This window comes from Primulina tabacum, chromosome 1 (genome assembly GCF_025594145.1).
Source record: "Primulina tabacum isolate GXHZ01 chromosome 1, ASM2559414v2, whole genome shotgun sequence".
Classification (NCBI taxonomy): domain Eukaryota; kingdom Viridiplantae; phylum Streptophyta; class Magnoliopsida; order Lamiales; family Gesneriaceae; genus Primulina; species Primulina tabacum.
In genome coordinates this window covers 2,995,180-3,011,718 of record NC_134550.1, presented here as the reverse complement: position 1 = coordinate 3,011,718, position 16,539 = coordinate 2,995,180, and the positions used below count along the sequence as shown (strand labels likewise).

At 34.2% G+C, this 16,539-nt stretch overlaps 3 protein-coding genes across 3 annotated transcripts; 2 read left to right on the top strand and 1 right to left on the bottom strand.

Annotated features, from left to right (window-relative positions):
• Window positions 1-1,129: 1,129 nt before the first annotated feature.
• On the top strand, window positions 1,130-3,905 carry LOC142516016 (uncharacterized). The gene is made up of 3 exons (XM_075619833.1): window positions 1,130-1,576; window positions 1,674-1,898; window positions 3,578-3,905. Exons 1-3 carry the CDS (start codon window positions 1,304-1,306, stop codon window positions 3,623-3,625), a joined length of 546 nt encoding a protein of 181 aa, XP_075475948.1. The 5' UTR covers window positions 1,130-1,303; the 3' UTR covers window positions 3,626-3,905.
• A 2,726-nt stretch (window positions 3,906-6,631) lies between these two features.
• On the top strand, window positions 6,632-7,908 carry LOC142516100 (transcription repressor OFP7-like). The gene has a single exon (XM_075619836.1). It carries the CDS (start codon window positions 6,685-6,687, stop codon window positions 7,696-7,698), a length of 1,014 nt encoding a protein of 337 aa, XP_075475951.1. The 5' UTR covers window positions 6,632-6,684; the 3' UTR covers window positions 7,699-7,908.
• Window positions 7,909-13,820: 5,912 nt separating this feature from the next.
• On the bottom strand, window positions 13,821-15,454 carry LOC142515855 (small ribosomal subunit protein mL103 (rPPR7)). The gene has a single exon (XM_075619823.1). The coding sequence runs from the start codon at window positions 15,381-15,383 to the stop codon at window positions 14,121-14,123; it is 1,263 nt and encodes a 420-aa protein (XP_075475938.1). The 5' UTR covers window positions 15,384-15,454; the 3' UTR covers window positions 13,821-14,120.
• Between the last annotated feature and the right edge of the window lie 1,085 nt (window positions 15,455-16,539).

Genomic DNA, 16,539 nt, shown 5'->3' with positions numbered 1-16,539 from the left:
TTGGAGAACTTACGTTGCTTATTCGAATATCCATATTTTAATACATATCGTGAGTATCTCATTTACGAAATCAAGTATTTGCGAACTCAAATTAGGTACTTCTCATGTAAAACTAAGTACTTTAAAATTTGCATACTTATTTGAGAATTTGGTTTTTTAACAAAAATTATTAAATGAGATTAATATGTCATCCAAATGCATTTTTCATTGAAATACCAATATTTGATGAATTTACGTTGTCTATTCGAATATCCAGTATTTTAATACATATTATGAGTATCTCATTTACGAAATCAAGTATTTGCAAACTGAAAATAGACATTTCTCAAGTAAAATTAAGTATTTTAAAATTTACATGCTCAGTTGAGAATTTGATTTTTTTTTACAAAAAAATATTAAATGAGATGAATATGTCATTCAAATACACATTTCATGAAAAGACAAACAGTGACTGAATTTATGGTGATCGTTCAAGATCCAGTATTTTCTTACATATTTAGAGTATTTAAAGAGCCAAATCAAGTATCTGAAACTTAAAAATAGATATTTTTTATGTCAAAATAAGTACTTAATCTTATTTTAATGATGATTGATGAACTATATTTTTTTTAAAATAAAATGACATGAATAAGTCATCATAATGTATTTTTAATGAAAAACCAACGACGACTGAATTTATGGTGATTGTTAGAAAATATAGTATTTTTTTATACATTTGAAGTATTCAAATAACAAAATAAAGTATCTGAAACCACAGAAGAGGTGCTAATATTTTGGTAGATAGAAAACACACAATTAATTTGGTGAATAAATTTATATATTTATTTAAATAGTAAAAGGGCAAAAATGTAAAATTATCTTTGTAGGTAGTTAAAATTAAGTTTGTAGTGTTGTCAGGTATTAATTTGTAAAAAAAATATTCTAAGTACTGAATTTTAAATGAAAGATGTGCAGATGTATTTTTTTCAAATTTACCCATGATTTAACTGCATAAAGTTTTTTTTAAAAAAAAAAACCATGAATTTTTTTAATTATTTACAAGTAGCTTTTTAAGGCCCTGATGGGAAGAATAATGTCTGAATCGGGTAATATCAAGTGGCCCAAAAGTCTTAACGAAAAAGATCCATTTTCATGGCGTTGGCCCACTGCATTACTTAAAATCCCCTACCGGATCTATCCATTCTTCCCGACTCAAGAAATCATTCAATCGCTGCAAAATCCAACGATCTTCGCATGAATCTTCATTTTCTGCATTCGTAATCTCTGTCGTGGACCCCTTTTCCTTGGATTTGATCGGGAAGATATGAGGGATGATGACGCGTTGCCAATTTCAACGCCCACATCTTCATCGATTGTATCGTCATCGTCCTCGGGGATTCCGAAGCAGGACCATCCGCCGAGTTCCGTCGGCATTTTCGGCCGCGGACGATACAAGTTTTGGGCTCTCGCAGCAATTATATTGTTAGCATTATGGTCAATGGTCACCGGGACCGTCTCTCTTCGGTGGTCCGCCGGGAATCTCAATCATGTTGCCGATGATTACCATTTCCCTTCCACTGATGATCTCGATGTCCTTGTATGGTCGATTTTCCCGTTTCATATGTTTGTAGATGCCTTAGTTGCGATTGAGGGTTTAAGTTAAGTGTGGTTTTTTATTTGTTCCTGTGTTTTAGGATTTGGAGGAGAGGGAGAAAATGGTGAAGCGCATGTGGGATGAGTACACCAACAGTCAACGGATCAGATTGGCTGGATTTTGGCAAGAGGCCTTCGTGGCCGCTTACGAGGATTTGACTAGCGAGGTGCCTGAAGTTCGACATGCTGCCGTTTCGGAGATCGCTAGGATGTCCGCGCTCTACATCAAGCTTGACCCTCCTCCTCTAGAATCTTCTATATCTTTGGTCAGTTAATCTCCTTAGCTTGGATTTAATTTACTTTGGGTCTTTTTATAATGTCTGATTTTAATATGGCTAGCTAGCTTCAAATCAAATACGGTAGTGTTTGCGGAATGGAGGGTTTGCATTTATTGAACTTCATTATGGAGTGAGTGAAATTTTACCAATATCACCTACTTATTCAGGCTCCTTAGCAGCATCCTAAGGTTCAATATTGATATGCCTGATTGTGGGGGAAGAGCGAGGTTCTAGGAGCTTTATTACTGCGTGCAAACTGGTTGTTTTTCATTAATTAGGTTGTTTTTCATTAATTAATTTCTCATGAGCTTGATGTTACCTCGAAGAACCATTGGTTTATATATGAATCTTTGACTGCATGTTGTTGAGAAAACCTTGTGAGTTGGTGAGTGTTTTTAAGGAAATTGATTGCCTTCATAAGACCAAGAACTCCCCGTGGGCTGATGAGTAAGTTCCAAATATTGGTTTTTAACATCCATGGCTTGCCTAACCTTGAAGGACACAACCATGTCATCTCCGATGTCTCCAACTTTTTTAAAACTGGCTTTAACTGTGTCTAGTTTGGCATGGCTCAAAATCTGGAACATAAGACACGAGCTCCATACCATTATATCATATCCATCCTCGTGTCTACTTTGCCAGCTCAGCATATAAGGTGCGACTTAAGCTTTTGTCTTTCGGTCTTTATGCGGGGAAGGAAAAAGAATAAAAACGAGCATATGAGGCGGGAACTTCATCTTTTGCCATATAAGGCTTAATATCTGTATATAATGATGGAATATTTTTTCCTTTCTCCCAATGTTATCTAGAGTTAACATGGTAACTGTTAATCTGATTATGTTCTCCGTAGTGCTGAGTAGCAAACCTTAAATTATGCTCTAGTGGTGTGCCAAATGACTTAGTACCTAACCAGGAAATTTGGGCTGTCAGAATGAAATTACCTTCTGCCGCCTCAAATGTCCAAAATCTGGCCACGTAGCCAGATCGATAATTGACTTGTACCGTCAATGCTAGCAGAATCCTTCTGCCGGCATCAGCAGAGCTGCACCTAAGACCTCAGATTCAGAAACAAGGTAATGGTGTATTTCCTTTGGTTCAGAAAAATGGCTACTGTGGACCTAATCGTTTCTATACCCAAAAGATAATTCTAACTCTGTGTTAGAAGCCTGTCATTTCCATTATCGTGTCATCTACATAGACAAAAAGTACCGCAGTTTGAGAATCCTGCTGCTTGACGTACAAGGAATGATAATGACCTGGCAACTTACCTTCATCTCTTTAATGGCATTGAAAACTACAAATCCGCCACACTACTACCATTGTGAGGAAACCAACCAGACCATGATATCATTAAGAGATAATCTTTCTTTCATCATGCTCGATGGTGAGTTTTGGTTGTTGCTCAAGGTCAGAGCACTCTTCACCACATGAATATGCGAACTATTTTAAAAGTTGCTTTACTATGACGTGGATTTTCTTCTATAACTTGTCGAAATATTATCCTATAAAAAATATCATTTCATTACTTAAGCAGTTTATAATACCTATGGAAAGAACAGGTGGTAAAATGAGATTAAAATAAATCGTGAGATACGCTGCTTCGATATTCATTAACATACTTTATGTTCATACTCCTTACATAGACCATTTTCTCTTTACATTTTCAGAAATTGCGAAATTTGAATCGAAAGGAAGCTGAGCACACATCTGCATAACGTAACTCGTGACTTGGAAAACATGGAAGATCAGAGCCTGATAGTTGTTTCTTTGCATATACAATCAGCCTTGTTCAACAGTCTGTTACATACCCAATTTGAGGAAATATGGTTCTTAGTTCTCATTATTTTTTTTACACAGATAGTTTTTCTTTTAGTTAGGCATCGTTTTGTGTTTTTTTCTTTTGATCATTTTGTGATCACCATGTTACTATATGGTTTAAGAGTAAACAACCCATCATTCTTTTGATTTATGTAAAAGTTTTGTTACCATTTCTTTTGCTTCGGTCCAGAGATTTTAGTATCGTAATTATTACTATAGTTGCGGTAACGACTGTTCTGCTCATCTCAGTTGAGTTTTAGCCTGCGGAATGAGTGTAATCTATGGATAAACACCATCCCATACTGTCATTCTTGAAGAATGAATGGAGAAATTTGAAGGAAATTGGAGATCGTGGGCATGGGTGGGTGTTGGCGGGGGGGTGGGTGGGTGTTGGCGGGGGGGTGGGGTTGTTATTTATTTAATTTAATTATTAAGATTGTGTTGGTCAAGTGATTTTAATGAATTTTTGAAAATCTTTCTGTGGTCCCATTATTAGATACAAATACAATTGCATTTACAGCGAGTATGTTTCCCTGGATTCCCCCTTTTGTACCTATGCTACTTCACTATGGAACTGAATCTAGTGTTGTATGTCAGTTCAAAATATTACTCTAATGATTTGTTTGAAATAGAACTCAGTAGATTTATTCTTGATGGAGACACAAGCATTATTCTACCATTTAAACAGTAATACAGAAATTTAAATATGGTAGGACCAAGTACAAAATACAAATGACAAAAATGATATTTTTTAAAATAAACAAATTTAGAAATTTTCCGAACATCCTCTATGAATCAATAGATTAATACATTACTACTATACGCAAAAGATTCATTTTGTTGTTTATTTTTTATTTGAACTCAATTATTCGATTTTTGCTTTATCTGTAAGTGATTATTTTCTTTTACTTTAAATGACACTTTAACAATATATTAAGTTATTATACTTTCATTAGTTTGCATCATGTTTCAAAATTTAATGTGTTGTAACATAAAATATAGTGGAGTGTAATTTTCACTCAATATTTTGATAAATATACCCTACCATTAGTTTTCGTAGTATACATTTTGTTGATAGCTTTTATATATACATATATATATATATATATATATTATGAGTACATTTATATTTCAAAAATAAGTTATTTTTAAAAAAAATTACTTAAAAATTAATAATTGAATTGATTAATGGACTCCGTACCGAAAAATTTAGAAAAACCAATTTGCTAAAAAGTGATAAGTGGGTGGTCTCACGCGCCATATAGCGCCTAGACACCCAGACAGTAGCTTAGGCGGAGTCTATGCAGTTTTTTGTTTTAAAGTTAAATGTTCAGTTCTTCAAGTTACATTTATATATTTGTCCAACACTTTCTCTTCTGTTTCAGTATCAGATTCAAACTCAAAATCTATTACAAAATGGACAAGTGATGATGGACATATACATAGTCACATGCTAACCCGCCTAGGCGGCTTATTAATGTCAGTCCAAACGAGTCACCATTTCAAAAATCAGGGTGGTAGATGACTATCGGATATTATTTCAGTATCAGAACGAGGTCATAAATTCAGTTCTATATTATTTACAAAGAAAGTGATCCACATGACCAATATATTAGCAACAAGTTAAAAATAATAATAAAAGTAATATTCTATTAATATTTTTTGGAGTTTAAATAATATTTTTTATATGATATAAAGTAATAAAATATTGTTAACATTAAAAATAAATTAATTAAAAATAATAATTATGTCTCAAGACATGTAAAATAAAGAAAATAATATTTTTGACAAGAAAAACGATAATATTTAGTTTTATTTTTATTCTCGAAAAATGCCCCCAACCAAAATTTTATAATTTTAAGAAGACGGCAAAATGAAAATGTCACAGCCCCATATGTTTCCTCCAAATGTAGTCCCAATTCGAGCCCACCAACCTGTAAATTGTAGTGATTCTGTTCATGCGCAGCTGTTGCCTTTCGCAACTTCGTAAAGCTCCAACGCATTAATTCCATAATTATAGTTTCTGAAAGGTTGTTTTTTTTTTTTTTTTTTATCATTTCGATCATCTATACATGAATTTACACCCAAACTAAATAAATAGATATTTTGTGAGACGATGTTACGAATATTTTATTTGTGAGACGAATCAACACTACCGGTATTCTTGGCATAAAAAATAATATTTTTTTCATGGATAACTCAAATAAGAGATCTGTATCACAAAATACGATCCGTGAACCCGTCTCACACAAGTTGTTGTCAAATTAAAATTCTTAAAATAAAAAGAATGATATAGAAAAATATACACATTTTAGCCGAAGGGACTTTCAAAACAAAATCAGCATCCTATGAAATGTTTCCCTCGCATATAATTTGTCGACCAGCACATCATGTGTGCTCCATTTACGTAATCCTATGATCATATATTAAATTTTAAAAAAACTTTGTTTACGAAATTACGTAACAAATTTAGATATAAGTAGGTCTATTGTGAGACGGTCGGGTCAGTTCTATCGATATTCACAATAAAAGTAATACTCTTGTCCTAAAAAGTATTATTTTTTCATGCATGACCCAAATAAGATATACGTCTCACAAAATACGACCTGTAAGACCGTCTCACAAAATTTTTATTTTTAAATATAGCATAGAAGAGAGTATTACGTTCTTTTTATCAATATACATGTCAAAACGTTGGATGTGAAATTACTAAACTCGATTTATCTATTTCATTTGTTGAGACATATTGATTTTGGATCGTAATATCGACGTCACAATCCACCTATTTTATGTGACGATGCGAGCTGAACCTAGCAATTTTTAACAACTATAATTATTAGAGTCCAAATTTGTGCTATATGAAATGGTACAGTGAAAATTAAAAGAAAAGGTGGAAAAGCCAAGAAAGTATTTCCGCTCCGCAGGTGTCTATGAGTCTATCGGTCTATATAAACGCATGTCACCTTCCTTCTCCATTTGCACAGCAACAATGGCGAAACGATTCAAGCTCAGGATCTGCAGAGCAATCGCTGCCACTTTGCAATCCTGCCGTTCGAAAGACCCTTTCAATCTCCCGCAAGATCCTGTCCCTTCATTCTCCCGCCTCTCCCAGGTCAACGCCAAATGCCCAAACCGCCGCCACAGCCCCTCCGGCTGTTGTTTATCTGAAAATAAGAAAGCTTTGGACAAAGAGATTACGGTGGCGAGTTTTCCGGAGCAATTCAAGTGGGAGAAGGAAGAGAAATGCAACGTGGTCGCTAACGTCTGCCAAGAATCCAAACCTCGCCGGAAAATGTACAACTCAGCCGCCTCCCGCGGCGACTCCGAAGACGACGACTTTACGTTTGCGAATCCTCCTCCGCGGCGGCAACCCGCGGCGGAGAAGAAGAAAAGACGCGCGAAGAGGAACAAGCGGAACGTCACTAGACGAGTTCGCAAGAGCACCTCTTCAGGTGATAGTGGGTGGTTTAGCTGTGAATGCTGCCGAGGAGGCGGCGGCGGACACGAGGAGACAGAAACTCTCTTCTCCTCTTCCTTAACTCTGTCCACCGACTCTTCCTCAGAATTCAATCATCATTTCCCATTAAATCCCATCCGAAAGACCCAAAACTCGACAGCAAATTCCCCTGAATACAAAAGGAAACTCTCCAAAGCTACGAAACGTCCGGTTTTAAACCCGGCGTCAGAGGATGAAATTCCGGCGAGGCTGTCGATGTTCATGAAACTGACACCGTGCATCGTCGACGGCAAAATCAAGGAAAGCTTCGCGATCTTGAAGAGGTCCAAGAATCCGTACGAGGATTTCAAGAACTCAATGATAGACATGATTGTGGAGAAGCAGATGTTCGAACACCAAGATTTGGAGCAGCTGCTGCAGTGTTTCCTGTCGCTGAATTCCCGACATTACCACGGAATCATCATTCAAGCTTTTTATGAAATCTGGGATGCCATTTTTTCTGCAGAAGGTTAAAAAATTTTCTCCGGTAGTAGTCTCCGGCGGGTTTAATTCCAGATTCGGGCCCCTTTAATTAACCATCGGAAGATTAATTTTTAGATGTTCATCATATTTTTCTTTTATCCATCTATGTGTACTTATCTTGTTTCAGTATTTATTATTATAACTTATGTTATTCACAATATTAATTCACCCATTTGAAATAAAATCGATATATCTTTGGCATATATTTTCAACAATTATATATTGAATCATAGTCTTTTTTTGTCGAGCATGTCTTTTGTGAGACGGTCTCACGAATTTTTATCTGTGAGACGGGCCAACCCTACCGATATTCATAATAAAAAATAATACTCTTAGCATAAAAAATAATATTTTTTCATGGATGATCTAAATAAAAGATCTGTCTCACAAAATACGATCCGTGAGACAGTCTCACACAAGTTTTTATCTTTTGTTTTTAATTTTTGTACAGTTATTGAATTATGTTATTTTTTAAATAAAAATAATACATCACGAGATAATTTATGCAATTAAATACAAATAATTAGTGTTTACAACTTATTTTTAAAATTAATTATAAAATTTTCAGTTACAAAATTTTGCAAATTTGTAAAAAAGAAATTCATAATAATATTTTAAGCATTTATATACACTACTAAATTAATTTTCTTGCCCGTACATTTTAAAATATCAATTTTTGATATACTATTTTATAAAAAAGTATTAATAATATAGATATATTTATTTGTTATATCCATATTTATGCATCATATACAATGAATGCGATTTGCAGACTCGATATCATTCATATTTGTGCAATATCACATCGGATTTTGCTTTTATTCAAAATTATTTGATTTGATTTCGCATTCGTCGACACATTTCCATGCATGTTGCTCAAATTAACAAAACAATGGTGTTACTTTATAAAATGATGTTTGATAGAAAAAACGCAATTTCCGTCGAATAACAGTCTCTTCACAATTTTGATTATTTATATTGTCAAAAAATAATTTATTATTCTTATTTTTTTAAATCATTTTTCATAGAAAAGTTTTGGTGTCACGTTGTACACGCATACTGTATAAATAATATGTCGCGCTAAAAATAGATGTATAATTTTACTCGATTTATCTATAACAAGTTATCGTTTGTTATTTCTCAGAATTCAAATAAAATTATATTGCCTTTTCTTAAATAAAAACTAAAGTAAAATGAGAAATAATTAATTGTAAAATATATAAATATAAAATTATTTTAAAAAATGTGCATGAGAAATAAATATTTTAAAATTTCAAGGGAAGTTATTAACCAAAGTCATTCAGAAGGTACATAAGAAATTTGTATTCTTTTTACAAACTGGATTTCGGTGTACGTTTCTTGGGATTGTATTGTGCTGTGAATCGATGGGTACGTTTGCTAGAAATGGCAAAGATTTACCCCATCCTCACGCTATCAGAGATTCTCTTACCATTTCATTAATATCCAGACTATTTACCCGATTACTCAATATTTGGGATTTACATTTCTACAAATATTTTTCCACGACTTTTGATTTTTGAGTCCTTTGAGATATTTCCCTACAAGATATGGGATTTATTCAAGATAAAATGACAATTGAATTACATTTGAAGTTTTTTTTTTAAATTTTTATGGGGTTTATATATATAATATATGATAACGATGAAAAAAATTGAATCAAAACCCCATATATATATATATAAGCTTTTTAACATTTGGTACGTTTTTGGAGAAGAATAATTTATATGGAGAAAAGGCCAAAAGTCGGGAAAAGGCTACAGCGATTGGATTTTAATTGACATGAAAGAGCAATACTTGCCTGATCCTGAGTGGAACGTGTCGATATAAGGCATCGATTTTAATTGGGATTTTTCGAAAAGCTGAATTTTCACTTTTTATTTTGATGTGTATTTGAATTTTTTTTAGATATATCACGTTAATCAGATAAATCGAATTGAATAAGTTATGTATGACATACTTGCACGAAAAAGTATTGGGTATTGGCCAAGGAATTTCTGACTACCAGAAAACGCTAAACTAGTCTACTAACTCGGGCACTCTGTTGGAACGAAAAATTTCTTTTTATTGAAAACTTTATGGTTGCGTTTTGATACCCTCGGGGAGGCCCGGGTCATGGGTGTTTTGTGCTAATCCGACAAATAGTCGGGCAAATGAATGCCCGAGACATCATCTCCCCGGGTTATCAGAAGCCCGGGCTTCTGGACGAGTTCCCAGGTGATGGCCTTCTATCCAGTTTACCTCGATAATAGCAACTCACTCGAGTGCACAAGTATGAAATACTTTATCTTAGCAATCATTACTGACAAAATTGCATGGATTTGACAAGGCGAAAAGATAGTTTGGAATGTCAAAAAAGTAGGGTATGAGCAACCATCTTGCCATAATTAGTAAGTGGACACTGAAAACAAAGTCATCATTGACTTTTTTTATAAATAACATGTTTGTTTAAACATTAAAGGATTCATTGACATATATCTTGCATCCTTTAGAATATACATCATTTATACACCATTCTCTTTGCTACATTAATTCTTTTCGTTCACCTGTTAACTTTAGCATCGGAGTGGTCACACCGGACATCCCTCCGGCGCTCATTCACATGGTTACCTTCGTGTTTACAGGTCAGTACCAGTTTTTCTCAGGAGAAAAATATCTGGTTTGGACACATCTCCATGTACTCTTATCTCTAATCATTTTCATAACACGATCCGGTGAAATTGCATACGCATCTTGCACCCATTTTTACCTGGTCTCATCACGTTTAAATTTCTTGAAATGACTATTTTGAAAAGTGAATTTGAAATTAAAGAAAAAAGTACTTGTGCTCAAATCACATTATAATTTTGAACAAAATAGATACAATAGCATGATGAAATCTTTTTCCATCACGCGTGTGATTTTTTTTAATCATAATATACTTAGAAGTTTTTCATTTAAATATGTGGCGTTAATTTTCGTGTTCGTTTTTTATACCTCCAACTCCTATCGCCATACCCAACACCAACGGAAGACACTAGACATAGCGTACGGAAAAAATGGCTTCGAAAGGAATAAAATTTGATTGGAAAAACTGAACATCAAAGTAACATGTCTATGAAAAATTATATTTTAGGTCAACGTAACTTTAAAAAAAAAAAAATTTCAAGTTATCGGCCAATTCACAATCTTAAATAAGAGTGACAATTTTTCTCACGGATTCGGTGTCCACGGAGAAAACCCGAAAAGAGGTGAGTTTGAGATTTTTTTAAATCCCAAAAAAAAAAAAACGAGACAAGTATAAGATGTTGTCATCATCCTCGAATCCTCACCGATAATGGTAATCATAATTATTTTATGAATAATGATAATAATAAAAATAATTAACAATAATAAAAAAATTTATTGGCCAATTTAATGGGTATAAGAAGGGGGTGGGAACGGAGACATAGACGAGAACGATGATTCAATCTCCACGGGGTTGGAGATGAGGATTTCCTGATTATCTGGAAGCGAGGATGTGTATATAATGCCGGGGCTGAGATAAGGATGAGAAACCCATCTTATTGCCGATGAACATTTCTCATGTATCATATATCATCATTATGGCAATGAGGTGCATTTGTCATCCATGATTTTACCCACTAACTTTTTTTTTAAAAAAATTAGTTTTTTTTCACCCAAGTCCTGACATGATATCAGATACATAAGAAATGTTAACTGTATACAACATTTTCTTGTGTCACGTTAGTTTTCTGATGAAAAATGACTGAAATCGACAAAAGTGCATATTAGTAAATAAATTAAGATAATAAATTAATCGAAAAAGGCAAAAAAAAAAAAAAAACACAAGTTAGGACCGTGGCGGATCTAGCATACGCGAACGGGGCCACGCCTCCCCCAAATATTTTTACTTTTTTTACTATGTATTAAGAAAAATATATTAAATGGCTCCCACAAATAATCGAAAAGAACATGTATCTAAGTAGTAGAAGTGACTTTATATTTTTCCTTTTTAGATACCCAAATTCGAATCCTTTATATCTCGATTTTTTGTGTGTTTTTTGTAAACTGTCCCCAAAATCGAAATTCTAAATCCGCAAGACAAAAGGAAATGAATATATCTCACAGTATGTCTGATTGACCACTGAATAGTTTGTTGAGATAGGAGGAGACAAGGTAGTAAGTGATCCATATGTCTACCTTTGATACAGTAGGGGTTGTTAAAAGTTAAATGCATGTCAAAGACTTGAGGATTGGCATGCAATAAAAAAGTACGTGGTAAAATCTTTTAGCATGAGCATGGCATGACTGCCTCGAGCTAACTAACTCCTGCGTTCCTTTATTTTGTACTAAACAATATCAACAACTAATAAATGAGCTCACCACCCTTAAAAGATATTGAGGTAAACATAGCTATAACCATGAAAACGATCTACACTTCACGTTCTGACTATTGTACGGTTTAAAATCTTGAAGATGCATTTTTCCTCCAGCTATAATTTTTAGTTGAGCAGCATGCATCCGATCATACGAATACTAAGCAAATCCTGCATGCCGGTTATTAGGTAATTTGGAATATATCTAACTCCATTTGGATAATTTGAAAAATTAACGTGCTTCGGTAAATTTATTGATGACATGAAGAGAGACAATATAAATATATATATAATATAGATAATTAGAAACCATATGTGATAAATGTATATTGTATTAAACAATAGGTCTGAGGACTCTTTCGGGTTACATACTAAAAAAACATGTGTGTTGTAACTCACTGCTATCATCAAATATAACTTTTGGTAAATTGACAAGCATTCGATCAAAAAATATCTTAACGTATAAAATCGATAATAATGAAAATTCGATTCTACCCAACCACGATATACACGAGTAAAGTATAATAATATACCCTGGCTTGCGGGTTCAGGCTGGCTGACCCGATGCTGGATGATATCTTGGGCCTTTCTATTTTAAGATCAAAACGACATGTTTGTTAGGCGGGAGCCGCTGTACACTCGTGAAGCATAAATCAATGGTGTAAGCCATCACGCGAGATGTTAGTTGCCCAAATGAATAAATATGGTTCAAAAATATTTGATTTGTATTCGAAATTAGTGAATTTAAATCGAACACATAAATTTTAATATTTTATTAATATGATATAATTTTATAAAAAAAATAAAAATATTTCCAATATTTATTTTCGAATAATAATTCACATAGTTCGCAAAACATATTTTGAGCTGAAGCTCTAATCATAGCAAAAAAATTAAATATTCTAATTTTGAATTACGATCGATCTAGAATATATCTAATAGCTTATTTGGTTAATTGGCACCCCAGACCAAACCTTTGAGTTTATCACCAGGATCGTTTCGAAAGGTAAAAACCGTAAAATGCCAATGGAAGAAAAGGGTACAAACTATGTCACTCATCAAAAAAATAAAACGAACCTCAAACAACAAATATTCAGAACACTGAGAGCAAAACATTGCATTCAACTACATCTCCAGATTCTTCAAGAAAAAAGCTATTACGACAAGTAATCAACAAATGGAAAAGCCAACAATGATAGGCTAAAGCCGACACTTGAAAATAAACTGAATTTCTAGACGACTTATGGTGGTGAATGGGAAAAGAAGATTTTCCCTGCACCTAGCACTGTTTTTTTCTCCCTTGATCTTTTCTCTTCTCTGCTGCTAGTTTTGTATTTAACAAGAATAATTTCATCACTCTGTCCAAATTACACAACTATAATTGAATGATACGACACAATGTTTATCAAAGTGGAAACATATCAAATTCAAAATACCAAGAATTCAGACTCTTCCCAAGTATATTGCAACTTTCCGGGTAGATGGGGGTAAATATTTGCCAAAAAGCAGCATAAATTTCAAAATGCATACGGAAACGAAACAACTTTATAGTATTGATAAGCTTAACAAGCTTCGTTATGGTATATAACAGATCACAGAAATTTGTTCCCATTTGCCAATCTCAGTTTTTTAGTCCACGTAAAATCAAAGGATCGAATTTAAATTCATTGGCAAGAAAGGTTTTACAGACTTTTCTACTCGAAGTCCCAATTATCAATAAGGAAACAACACGAGGCATTGAAAAAGTTGAAACCTCAATTTTTGGATAACTATTCAAAACGTGTAAGCACCTACAAAACAGCCAGCAGGCACTCAAAATACCAAGTATGCAGCAATACGCGCAAAGCACAGAAACTACTGAACATCAAGTATGTTTCTGCTGTTCCAAGCCTCTTCAAATTCAACATAAAATACAACTCGAGTTCCAAATATATTCTCCAGTATTGAGCTAGAATCATCAGCCTTGTTTCGTGCTTGCGGCCGAAGGCTTAGAAAATGTCATGCAACAACACTCTTCAATTATTCCTAAGACACAACTCACGTAATGCTGGCCTTTTCTGTCTCATCAGAATGAACCCCCTTGTCTAGCTCACCAACACCGGTTTTCTCAGTGTCACCAATGACCAACCCAAGATCTACTGCGAGCTTTCCCCATGCCTTCAACATATTAAGGGGGTACCGCTTATTTATTATCCGGATCATATCTTTTACCTCTTCTGTATGCCCGTTCTTCACCAACCCTTCTGCCAAATACTTCAGGGTATTAAAATCTGGTATCTTGTACACCTTCGCACTCTTCTTAAACACCTTATATCCCATCACATAACGCTCGTGCTTGCACAAATTAAATATCAAAGTCCTAAAAGTGGCCATATTTGGATGACACCCTTTCTCCTTGAGGTCATCATACACCTTCTTGGCTTCATCCATCATCCCATTTCTAAGATAGCAAGTAATCAAATAGTTATAACTAACTGTATCAGGTTTTATCCCAGCTTCACTCATTTCCTCAATAAAACCCTTAACAGCATCGGGATCCCCATCTTGAATATGCATCAGCCTCACATTGTAAGACCCCACATCAGGCAAGCATCGCTTTTTCGTCACCATAACATCCCAAAATTTTTCCGCCTCGTCGCCTTTCCCTTGCTTATACAGTGCTTGCAAGATTGGAGAAAATGTTACAGCATTAATCTCAATCCCCTTCTCCTCCATCTCATTAAGCTTACTCATTGCCCTCTCAGGGGAACCCATCTCGCAGTAGGACTTAATCAGTATCCCATACGAAAATTTATCCGGTAAAAATCCAAACTTTGAAGGGAACTCATCGAAATATCCAGGCACGCGATCAAAGAGCTTGGAATGGAGGCAGGCTTTGAGGAGTGCGTTTAATGATATGGCAGATCGAGGGCTTCCTAAATCGGTCATTTGCTGGTAGGTTTTGAAGGCATTTTCAAACATTCCGGCAATGCCATAGGAGCGAATGAGGGAAGAGAGGAACGGCTCTTGGGTGATTTGAGGGAGGGATTTGTGGGATTCGAGAAAGGTTTCGATGTCGGATAAACGGTGGGATTTGGAAAGACGGCGGACGGTGGATTCTTGGGCGTAGCGGGCGGAGACGGGGTTGTCGTAAGAAATGTTGGCGGCGGCAGTGAAAGAGGAGTAGATTTTGAGGGCTTGATCAGGGTCGTATGTTTTTTTTAGTCTGTTTTTGACAGAGGAAACAGTGAGCGGTTTGGCGGTGGAATCCGTGGCGGTGGTGAGGCGGCGGACAAGGCGGAAGGTAAAAGACCGGGACATTTTAGGGTTTGAGAGCGGATAATTTGAGCTGGGTTTATGAGTTGTGGAGGAAACAGAGAACTGACTGTCGAACAACCATTGTTTTGGAAATTATTTAAAATTTGTTCGATTTAAATTTGTTGTTCTGGAAATTATTTAAAAATTGTTCAATTTAAATTTTATAAGAATGAAGAGATGTTTTGACGAGATGGTATGAATAAATAATATCGTAATTATTATAATATTTTATTGAGATATTTAATATTATAAAATAAACTATATTGTATAAATAAATATATGAAATCCAATATTATACTTTTTATCAATAATTTGATAAATGTATAATAAATAATCAACATACAAAATTATAACTTAAATATTTATCAACCCAATCAATATTACTCCCTCCCTTTCGTTTAATAAACTTTATAAACTAGAAAATGTTGTGAAAAATTAAAAATTTATGGTAAAAAGTAAAAATCTCAAACTCTCAAAATTTACCAAACTACACACTTTATAATATTTTTCTCTCTACTCAATTGTGATTTTCTTCACAAATGAGAGATTTATTTATAGGAAATCTTTACAAATAATCCAAAAATAAAATACATCATTACCTACATCATCCCATACTAATTTTCAATATTTACAACTCTTATTTTCAACATTCAAATATTCAACATTCAAATATTCAATACACACATTTTAAATATATTTTTCAACACTCCCCCTTGTGATGATGATCATAATGATTGTCTTCATTACGTGTTTTTATACTGCCTCGTTAAAAACCTTACTAGGAAAAACCCATTGGGATAAAAACCATAGCAAGGAAAAAAGAGTGCAGTCACGTAAACTCCCCCTCATGTTGACACGAACAATTCTTCACAAATTTCGTAGATTGCACATCCCAATATTATATATATGTTTTCTGAATATTGACGTAGGAAGCGTCTTTGTGAAGAGATCTGATGAATTTTCACTTGATTGAATGTGACGAACATCAATACATTTATTCTTCTCAAGCTCCTTGGTGAATGCGAAGAACTTAGGAGGAATATGTTTAGTTCTGTCGTTTTTTATGTATCCTTCTTTCATTTGAGCAACACATGCAAGCATTATCTTCATATAGTATCACATGCTTCTCGTCGAATGATAATCCGCATGAGATTTGGAT

Coding starts and splice junctions, on each gene's coding strand:
- LOC142516016 (XM_075619833.1), top strand. CDS start 1,304: ATGAGGGATGATGACGCGTTGCCAATTTCAACGCCCACATCTTCATCG. Junction 1,577..1,673: donor CTGATGATCTCGATGTCCTT/GTATGGTCGATT, acceptor CCTGTGTTTTAG/GATTTGGAGGAGAGGGAGAA. Junction 1,899..3,577: donor TAGAATCTTCTATATCTTTG/GTCAGTTAATCT, acceptor TTACATTTTCAG/AAATTGCGAAATTTGAATCG.
- LOC142516100 (XM_075619836.1), top strand. CDS start 6,685: ATGTCACCTTCCTTCTCCATTTGCACAGCAACAATGGCGAAACGATTC.
- LOC142515855 (XM_075619823.1), bottom strand. CDS start 15,383: ATGTCCCGGTCTTTTACCTTCCGCCTTGTCCGCCGCCTCACCACCGCC.